Below are 10,604 nucleotides of genomic sequence, written 5' to 3'. Positions count from 1 at the left end.
AAATATGTTGAAGTAATCTCGACATGGAAGCCCAGTTGGGTCGGAGTTGGATTCAGTAATTCAAAGCTCTCGTTAGTTTATCCTGTCATTGCTATACTTAAGCCTGGATTTATAGTACATGCAGACAGTTCTGAGGTTTCAGAGGTGTTTGACGTTCCTCTGGAATTTTTTCTTTCCTCAGAAACCCATGAACATGGCAAACTTTCGTTTCAAGGTAAACAAGTGTGTTACCACATTTTCCGATATCACAATTCACTGGACATCGTTGATAAGAACGTTGATAAATCGGAGCAGAAAGAAGGGTATATAATTTGGGGATTTACTGGAACTATATGCATGAGAACTGCTGTCGTTGCCTATGGAAGATTGCCATCTTTTACTCTTGTCAATGAACATGAGAAAAAAGGACTTGGTGGCTACATCAACTACATCAATAATGACAGCTCTGTTTGTAAAAACGAGTCGAAGTTGTAGAATGATATTATATATGCAATTCATTAGTTTACTGAGTTAATTTTACTGAATGGGCATCCTTAACAGTAAAGACCTACTCTCTGAAGCAGGGGTCAGCACAATTCAATAGCCATATGACCAATGCCATAACCTGATCATCAGCACATGTACCCCACCCCCTCCCCCTATACAATGCTTTTTGCTTTTTGACATGGATATAGATAGCATGGATCGTGATGTACCTTTGACCATATAATAAATGGATTTCAGCTCATGCCATCATAAGTGTGGAAGAAATAGCCCTTTTAGCTTGAGCACAATATTTTCCCAATTTAGACCAAGTATCATTCCCTAGAGTATTATTTCTTTGTTTAACAATTGCATACAAAGATGCATGGATATGGTTACAACTCAAACAGACTCTTATTTTGAAGAGAATGACACATGGTCTGAGATGGGGATGGCTATCGTAGATTGATAAGTTTTACACCGTAGTGAAAATAGGAAGTGACGTTTCGGACGTTAGTCCTTCGTCGGAGTCAATCAAGTCAATCAAGTCAGTCATTGACTCCGACGAAGGACTAACGTCCGAAACGTCACTTCCTATTTTCACTACTGCGTAAAACTTATCAATCTACGATAACTGTTTCATTAGAAACACTGACACAGTCCACGCTAGTGTTTACTAGCCATCATCTGAGATGGAGATGATTACACCCAAGGTAAAGAGGCTAGGTCTATCGCTCATGATCAGTATTATTAGTGTATCTGACTTCTGAGGATCCTTTGACTCTGGAACTCTCAAATTTAGAATATCTTTGCATTCCATAAATCATTTATATAGATATTGAATCTTTATTTGTATTAATTCTATTAAATTTACAAGATATGATAAGAAAAGTGGAGACAAGTTATATACTACCTGCAGATAGAAGTTAAAAATAACTTAAAACCACCTATATGATATTCTGTCTGTAGGAATATGATATATACACTATTCGAAAGACTCCAAAACTTCAAAAGCCACCTTGTCATGTTTCAAATCCATACTGCCGTAATATGATCCTTGAGAGATCATGCAGTTGTGGATAAATCATCCTCCTGCAAAAGTTAAGGCTAGACTTCTAATACAGTACTGTTGACCAAAACTCTACTGACAGAACATTTGATGTCTTTAACTTATTCTTACATTTACCCTAGCTATTAGTTACATGAATGACCAGAAACTTTTAACAACTGCAAATATTAGAACTGTTTTGATAAACCAATATTAGGCATTTTCCAAAGCTTCTCTTGTTGTGACAAGTTATCACATGTTTTAGTGGAACTTCTTTAAGAATGACATAAACATAGTACAAAATAATGCATAGTATTGCAAAGGTAAATTCTAACCAAAACAGTTCCTTTTAATTGTGACTTTTCCTCTTAAAATTTACTCAAACTGCCACAAGCATTTTTGAAGTAAACTCGGATTTTTGTCACAAAAAAATTATGAAAATGTAGCCAACTTTAAATATTTTTAGAAAAATAAAATATCACAAATTGTTTAGAGCTGCCCCGAGCAGTTTCTCAAAACAAATGTTTTCAGTATCTTAATTCTTTTTAAAATAAAATAATTACTTTTTTAAATTAAAATTGATAAAAGTCTATTTCCTGTGTTCTGCAACCTTAAATACTGGTGGGCTTTTATTTGGTCACATAGGTTTTGCCAAACTTACTGGTTATTATATACACTCAATTGAAGAATCGTTGTCAGGTTCAGAAACATAGAACATAAAAGCTGAGACTGAAATGGCACATGGGAAATGACATAATTATATTATAATAATATTCATTTGCGCTTTCCACGTAGTGGGTTTAGAATGCCAAACGCATATTAAAAACAGTGGATGATTCCACAGGTCACTGGTCACAGCATGCATCTAATTAACGTACTTCCCATGTGCCATTTCGGTCTTAGCTTTTATGTTCTATGTCTCTGAACCCGACAACGATTCTTCAATTGAGTGTATGCAATGTAACATGGATATAAGTGTACTGTACATTTGTTGTTGGCCTGTGGGTTACAGAAACAGGAACGTGGCAGCAGCATAAAAATGGAACATTTGTCACAAAGAGAAACCCTTCAAGCAGGGACCATTATAAATTAAGTGGCGTTTGATTAGGCGGGGTGCAGGGCATGAGCATCATTTCAGTTCTATAATACTGGAGGGCCCTCTGTACACCTCACCCCCTTGCACCATGGTCTCTGTGTGAAGGAATATAACTTACATACAGTAAGTCATCACTAATTACTAATATTTTAAGAAATAGCAATGTGATACTTCTATCAAGCTTGGCAATACAAAAAAAAATATTTTTATACTGCTACCAAATCTAAGTGACATCTTTTACAATGAGAAAAAAGTTTGAGTATGTCACATAAAAGAATATAAGAGCTACTGGATCGGACATAATAAGGTTTTAGAATTCTTGGATGCAAGACTTGGTTAGTTCCTTGGCATACAAGTAGCATTACATTAATGGCTTCTATGACTTACGCTACAACTACACGTAACTAGAGAATTTTAAAAACATCTTATGAATAAAATATATGTTAAATAGTTAAAACTTCTCTATATATTAGTCATGTATCAATCAAGATTCTACAGTTTATGGTACAAAGTCACTCACTACTGTGTGAACATCATTACTCAGCCTGCATTGCTTGGTGGCCAGTGAGCAGTTGTTTTGGGTCCAGGGTGAGTGAGCTTACCTCCTTGCAACAACCTGCCAACTAATGCTTATTGCACAACCATGGCCACTTTCAATGTATTTGCATACTTTGTGCATGCTCTTGGCTTTTGAAGCCAAATATGCAATGTTGTAGCTTATTTTGTGAATTCAGACAGTTCTACATTAAAATGTAATGTGCACATTTTTAAAAAAAAATTTTGGTGAAAAGTATATATCAATACATCAAAAGTTTTCACTAGGGATTTGACTAATAAGTATGACTGCATATATAAAACAAAGCATGACTTTCTTTTCCTCTTTATTAAACTGACACTTCCTAGTATCTGGCTGGAGAGAAGGCTGCACAACCAATGATAAACTTAGCTATTGAGCTTGGCAACCTATTTATTTGGCTGTACCAATAATAAACACTGTTAAGAAAATACAAGCTGCATGCATTCAGCTCTATATCTGCATCTGCTATGTTGTCCTGCCTGTTCTTGTATGGTGGAATCTTTTATTCTTAGCTTGTGGGCGATGCTTACTTATTGTCAAATTGATCTCCAGTATGGGATGGAGTTTAGTGTGCAGGGGAGCCAGTTTTGTGGTCCATTTGATCCGTCAGGTCACGTACTTTATGAGCCCAGTATTCACTGCTCTGTTGAAGTTGGATAGATAGCTGTGGAAACATTTAGGATGATGCAAATGGTAAAATAATTTATAAGTCTTGAAAAAAGTTTGAACTTGGAAACTATATTGATGTCCAGCGAGAAAATTCCCATAAGGGTAGCTTGTATGTAGGCCTTTCCTCATTCACTTATCCCTTTTTTCCTCAAGAGAGAAGTAGATGAAAAATGTCTGCATACAAGCTACAAATGGGACAAATTAACTGTTATGCTTGTGGCTGTCTCGATTTTGGCACAGCGGTGATATGCATTAGGATCAATGATGAATAAGGATGATGAACGATAATCATGATGATCATTGCACAGCCAATACAAAACTGTTACCGCCGATTGCATTGCTACGCAGCCACCCCCGACAAAAAACGCGACGTGCACTTTGCAATAGACTGCTGTCAATCAAACACATTAACGTCATTTACATGCATTTGGATCAGCCCGTTGAGTGTGACTCATAATACTCATAAACAATCGACAAGTTTTGGCGCCTTTTGAATCACACACGCGTGTAAATGACGTCAACGTGTTTGATTGATGGCAGTCTGTTGCAAAGTGCACATCGCGATTTTTGTCTGGGGTGGCCGGGTAGCAATGCAAATGCCGGTAATACTTTTTACCAAGTTTAAGACATCTGTATACTGACCTCACCCACTCTCTGTATCCAGTACGACTTGTCCAGCACTTGTGGGTCCTTGACACCAGCCTTTTCAATCTCTTTCCTCATGACAGATCGAATCTGCAAGGAAATCAACTTACCAATCAATGACGTTTTTCATCATTCAAATTATATCAAATGCACCAAAACTTTGTAAGGGCTGGACGTTGCACAAACCACTTTTACACAGTACATATGTATAATGGCATAACACATGATGCAGCATTGTGTGCACTATTCCAGGCAATGTTGTTGGAGTAGGATCGTTTTCCACTTTAGCATTATTGTGTGCAATAAACTGTGTCATTGACTTGGCTCACAGCATTGGTTGGCTGCAACATTGCGTGCAATGCTGCACCATGTGTCCATAACTTCATTTTAACGGCAAAAATAGGCCTTGTTACTAACCTTGTCCTTTTGAACTGATTTTGATCTAAAATGCCAAAGAGAAAGTAAACGAGACATACAATTAATTAATTGGAACAAAAGTATCTGATTTACAGGAGTAAGCATAGGGATTTTTTTCTGTGTTCAAAACGTGTGTGAGAGTCACCTAGCTAGGTCAATAAAAGTGCTGCATTTTTGTGCTATGAAGTAAAGATAAGATAACTAACTAGACTTCAACCAAATCATACTTGGTATCTCACACACAGAGAGGCTCACTAACTCATAGGTGGTGAGCTAAAGCACAAGGCAGGCCTTGAAGCTAAGGGGGACTTTACAGAAAGTCTAAACGATGAATTATATTCTTATTGCAGTTTGATCTTTATATACTTTTACTCACTTAGGTGATGAATAGTCTTGCATATCATTGCCGTACAAATCGGTCTAAACGAAGGAAAGATAAAGGAATGAGTTTGAGCCCCAGTAATATGGGAGACAAAATTGTACGCATTGTTTGCTAAATTGTTGGGGAATACATGACAGAGTAAGGTTGCTTGTATTCACAGGTATGATACGCAATTTTGTTCCAGTATTTCTGCACGTATAGTGATAGACACAGCGAGAGACAACTACATGTAAAGAGAGAATCAACAAATCATCCGTGTCTTTGGATGCAATTTATTTTCTTAATTTTTGCAAGAATTCGCTCCTGCATGACTTTTAACCAAAAACCAACGCATTCCCGCGATTTTCTGAATTGCGCGAACTCGAAGGTTTCGAATCTTCGAGTCTGCTGTCAATGAAAAACGTCTTTTTTTCAAAGGCAGAAATATTCAAACTGCTTCTGTTTCTTGTCAATGTATTTTCAAAATATTGTCGCTTTGATCAGAATCGGCTGATCGCACAGTTTCATACAATACGTTGGGGGGTAGGGTGGGTGTTCTGGTTTAGAGGTGGACTTAAATACTTACAATAACATCGGTGTCTCTGTGTGGGACGTCTGAATAGCGATATGAATCCATCTGTGACTTGAGTGCAGAGATGGATTGGTCACGTGAATCTACCTGCATCTGAAGGCTCTGCCAAGGAGAAAAATATGTCAAAATGAAGTAAATATTTACGGAAGCTTTTGCCGTTCTTTTAATTATGCGGCCTTTGTTGTGGCTGTTGATGTTGCTACTGTTGTTGTTGCTGCTATACACTGTTGCTGTCGTTGGTATTGTTGCTGCATTCTACTGTTGATGCTATTGTCGTTGCCTGAAGCTGCTGCTTCTATCGTTGTTGTAGAGATTTTAAAATATTTGTGAATAGAACGTGCTGTCACTAGTGGGATCAGGCGAAAAAACAATTGAAATTCTTTCCTTGCTATAGCCAGAGAGTCAAAAATTGTTAACGGAATGAAAAACGGAAAGCCTACTTAATACAACTAAAACTATCAAGTGATATCATCACTGAACTCTAATGGAATTCAAACTAAAACTGTTAAACAAGAGTACGCATGTCATTAAAAACGAAGGAAAGCCAATTCAGTGTCACGTACGAGAGGGGCTACGCCAATGCAAGACAACGTGCTAAACACACATGGAAGCCTTTCGAGTGTCTGCCAGTATAGCAGGTCTCTAAATTTAAGGCTTGTTTAAAAAAGATAGAACATTTATTTCAGAGTTAGAACAAAGCAATTTCAAGTAACATTTTTTTGTTTGGAAAGAGTGGAAAACCACTTTAGTGCTATGCTCGAAAGTCGATTCACGTATTCACCCATTTAAAAACGAACAAATTGACGAAAGAACTAACGAACAAACGAATGAACGACACACAAGAAGTAAAAAAATGTCAAAGAAATGTCCAGTTTCTCTACCTTTCTCATGGCCGATTCTCTATCCAACAGATGTCTTTGTCGAAGGTTCTCCTTGTTCAGAGAGTTGAGCTGTTGATTCAGCTGTTGAATGGTTTCTACATTAGTCTTGAGTCGGTTGTGTAAGTCTTCTATCGTTTGTGCTTTATTCATGGCTTCTGCGTCTTGCTCATTCCTAAAAACAAAATACAATAAAAACGCATTCAAAAAAGATCTTGAATCCTCCTCTGAGCTGGTCGAAGTAGGGGCACGGCTAACTCACAGTTTGAATTGAAATTTAGCTCGATAGGTCTTGCGGAGGGAGGAAAACTGGAGACAACAAAATCTATTCACATGAGAAACTGAGAATTGAATGGAATGGAATTGAACGCCCACATATTACATAAATACTTACTCATGATTTGCCAGACGATTACGAAGTTGATGAAGTAAAACTTGCTGTTGTGCTGAATGAGACTGCAGACTCTGTAAACAAAAGAATTTCGTCGTCAAACAACTTAATTACTCCTTAATAAATTTTCAACTGCACGGAGCTAACCCCTTTTGTATATCATAAAGAAATAAACAGTAATTTTCTCGAATGGAGACACATTTTTAGCCAGAGAAAAAAAGAAAGACTTACATGAGAAAACGAAGGACATAGTCCTTGACAATTCAAACAAGCGATGCTAAGTTGATGTTCAAAGCGAACATAACAAGGGCATTCGTGAAGAGGATTTGTACAACCTCCTCGTAGTTTTCCAAACAAGTCTAGGTTAGTAAGAGAACCAAGAAGAGGTTCTTCCACACAGAGAAGAACAGAACGGTCGCCACTTTCTTCTGAATTCATTGAACGATTCGACATTTCGGAAGCGTAAAAACTTGTCTAAAGATTCGTTAAGTAGTAGTTAGCTAAATGCTAAAAAAATTCTCGCTTAAAAACGTTGAAAACGATCTGTGGAAAAAGATCCTGAGAAAGAGAAGGTATTCTTAATTGCTGTAAAGATTTTCTTGGAAAGCAATTAAGTTGGATTGCATTTTTTTTAGTGGTCGTGAAACAAAAGATTTTTCCAAAAGAGACGGAAGACGCGGATGCGTTTTGCTTAGAGACAAAACAGCTGCCCTAAAATATACTCATTCCATTGTGTGTGGTTAAAAACGACGCTAACGAAAAAATCTCAAACTTGCATTCTAAATTCTAAAATATTTATTTATTTTAACTAAAACCGGTGATACGTTTTGCGCTTTATGTAAAATATCCGAGACATTTGGATTCACCTCTTACTAATATACGAATAAGCTATTTTGTTCAAATGTTCAAAGGTACTGAGTTTAATTTGATGTTGTATCTTTGTTAATTGGGCACTACATTAAAAAATTATGTTCCCTAATTAAAAACAGCCGATGTTTCGATTTAAAAACATTTTACTAGAAGTAGGACGAAATTCCCTTGAATCACTATATTTCACATATTTTTCGTATTTTTCATATGTTGGCTTCTGCGCAAAAAACAACAACAACAACAAAAAACAAAAAACAAATAATAATAAAAAAAAAACAAATAAAAAAAACCCACTATATTTTCAAATTCTTCAATCACATTTATTTTAATTCAGTTTGTCAAAAAAAGTAATTTTCTTATCTTGAAAATGTTCAAATTTATTAACACTTTTTCTTTTCTTGCTTTTCCTTACACTTTTTCTTATTCAGTTTTCTTTACTTCTCTTTCTTCTCTTTTCCTTTTCCTCCATTTTTCTTCAATTATATTGAACTCATTAAATCCCATTCCATTTCATTCCTTTCGTTCATTCTTAATTTATAATAATAGCAAAACACGGTTATTATATTTTATATGATGATTACAAAAACTATACTACTAAATTAAATGGTAAAAAGTCCCCTCCCCCTCCGGATTTAACTGACTATTGGTAATTTAATCATTAATTTGCTTAGCAAGTCCCAGACAGTTATGATGTCATAGGATTTATAGCTATACCTGTTTAGTATGCTTTACGCATAATCAGATGTAAAAACAATAACATTATAATCCATTATGATTCGGTTCCGTGTAAACAGAACGTATTTTTTATGCAATTAAAAAGACGGTTCCGTATAAACGGTATGTACAAGTCAAATTTTTGAATCGACCAGTTGAAAACTCGTCCGGTACCGTGTAATAAGCGTCTATCTATAACTTGAACAGTTTCTTCTCGATCAGTCGTACAAATGTGGTAAGGTATAGACAGATTTGATGACCCGCGTGTTGCGGCCATGATGCAAAAACGTCTTCCACTTTTTCCATAGTTAATAGAGTTCCCCTTCTATTAACTAAGGTATAATTTTGCAAAGTTTTTTTGCACAGTTTCTAACTAAGTTGTAAAATTTGGTACTGAAGAAATGGGCCGATCGTGGCGCTAACTCGAAACAGAATTAAATTCCGTGTTGAAAGAACCCCGTGGTTTCTTGAAGCGAGTTCGTATAATCATCTGTTGGATTTCAAGCTTCAACCATTCCTTTAATTCTTCGTCTTCAATCTTTTGTATCGACCTTCCCATTTGCTCGGCCCATAACATATCATCTGATGCCTGAGCATCGTGTTGTGTTTGCTGCTTAGTTGAGTGAACTGTTTCATCTGTCGTATCTCCATCGATGCTAAGCCGAGCTTTCTTAGTGGTGGGATTCACTGAAATTTCCAATTCCTGAATCTCGGGAGAATCTGTTCTTTCTGGAACAGCTGTATTAACTACAAGAGGATCTTTTATTGGATCTGATCTTACACTACCTGGACAAACATTATTGAGTTTCATCCTCATGTGATCGCTAAGAAAAGACAGACTTTCATACCATTGCCAACGCGGCTTGTACACATCTTCCGTGCCCTTGTTAATACTAGCCTTGATCATTCCCTGTTGCTTGGAGTAATAAGTCCGTAGAGAGTACATTTTCCCCAAAACATCGATAACAGTAATCCCAAGTTTTGTGGCAATGTTTGAGATGGCTTTTTCCCGTTCAACTTTGTTGAAGTAGAGTGAGTCTTTGGTGTCGTACAAGATTGGCGTCTTGGACCACACTTTGATTAACGTCCTTATCTTCTCTTCTGTCCATATGTATTTTGGTTTTTCTTCCCTGCTGGCCTTTCTTTGCCCTAGAGCATATTTACAGGCAGTTTCATCAAAGCCTTCTTCTTCTTCTTCGCTATATAACACGACTATTTCATCAGACGCCATTTCAGTACAGTGTCGTTTATGGCTTGGGCCGATATTGGCGTTCAACTTTCAAGCGACAAACGTGTGTTGAATGCAAATTTACAACCAGAGCATATCAAGTCATACCCAATGATCGCATTCAAGACAAAAGACTTATTCAAATGGAAATACAATACGTCTTAGCACTACCTCTTCAAGATGTTTCCCTTGAACTGCCTTGCAATCAAACTATCCATCAAATATCGCTAACAAAATGCTTTGTAAGATCCTTTCCGTTTCAAGAACTGTAGTTTTCCTTCAGCACGGCAAGAAAAGAGAACGTTTTTCTATATTTAATTAAAATTCATTTTCGGTTTGTGTTGCTAAGGCAACCGCAAAAAAACGAAAGATAATATTGCCAAGCTTCCTTGACGTACGTTTAAGTAGAGGTCACTTTAGCGGTAACCCTTTTTTATTTTAGTATATATTCATTAACTATTGAAACGTTTTTGACGTTTAAAAATTTTGTTCAATTCTATGCACAAAATATCCTCAAAAAAAGTCAAACTTGGTTGATTTTAAAGTCCTTTTTGTCACATCAAAAATTCAGTTACTAATGTTGTTTTGTTACGCGGAAACAAATGAAAATAAAATTAGAATTTAACCATCTTTTTTTATCGCAAAGAACATTTGAA

General features: G+C 36.4%; 2 protein-coding genes across 3 annotated transcripts in view; both read right to left on the bottom strand.

Annotated features, from left to right (window-relative positions):
- Positions 1-1,288: 1,288 nt before the first annotated feature.
- The window catches only part of LOC116292767 (uncharacterized), a 57,012-nt gene continuing 47,696 nt past the window's right edge, over positions 1,289-10,604 (bottom strand). For both annotated transcript variants that reach the window (XM_031700119.2, XM_089034710.1), the window contains 7 exons: positions 7,140-7,210; positions 6,749-6,920; positions 5,862-5,969; positions 5,291-5,334; positions 4,915-4,939; positions 4,495-4,587; positions 1,289-3,847 (listed from right to left, as the gene is read on the bottom strand). In XM_031700119.2, coding sequence (XP_031555979.1) covers positions 3,749-3,847; positions 4,495-4,587; positions 4,915-4,939; positions 5,291-5,334; positions 5,862-5,969; positions 6,749-6,920; positions 7,140-7,210 — 612 coding nt within the window. In that variant the 3' untranslated portion in view covers positions 1,289-3,748. The remainder of the gene's footprint in view (positions 3,848-4,494; positions 4,588-4,914; positions 4,940-5,290; positions 5,335-5,861; positions 5,970-6,748; positions 6,921-7,139; positions 7,211-10,604) is intronic.
- LOC116292772 (uncharacterized) lies at positions 8,305-10,388 on the bottom strand. Its single transcript, XM_031700123.2, has one exon. It carries the CDS (start codon positions 9,949-9,951, stop codon positions 9,139-9,141), a length of 813 nt encoding a protein of 270 aa, XP_031555983.1. The 5' UTR covers positions 9,952-10,388; the 3' UTR covers positions 8,305-9,138.

Source organism: Actinia tenebrosa, unplaced genomic scaffold (genome assembly GCF_029948245.1).
Source record: "Actinia tenebrosa isolate PJP-AT-01 unplaced genomic scaffold, QUT_ActTen_1.0 PGA_scaffold2__45_contigs__length_23673736, whole genome shotgun sequence".
NCBI lineage: Eukaryota > Metazoa > Cnidaria > Anthozoa > Actiniaria > Actiniidae > Actinia > Actinia tenebrosa.
Note: the sequence above shows the minus strand (reverse complement) of the source record. Positions and strands in the feature narration are given on the sequence as shown.

What these genes read in the sequence shown, in the direction of transcription:
- LOC116292772 (XM_031700123.2), bottom strand. Translation starts at nt 9,951, where the DNA reads ATGGCGTCTGATGAAATAGTCGTGTTATATAGCGAAGAAGAAGAAGAA.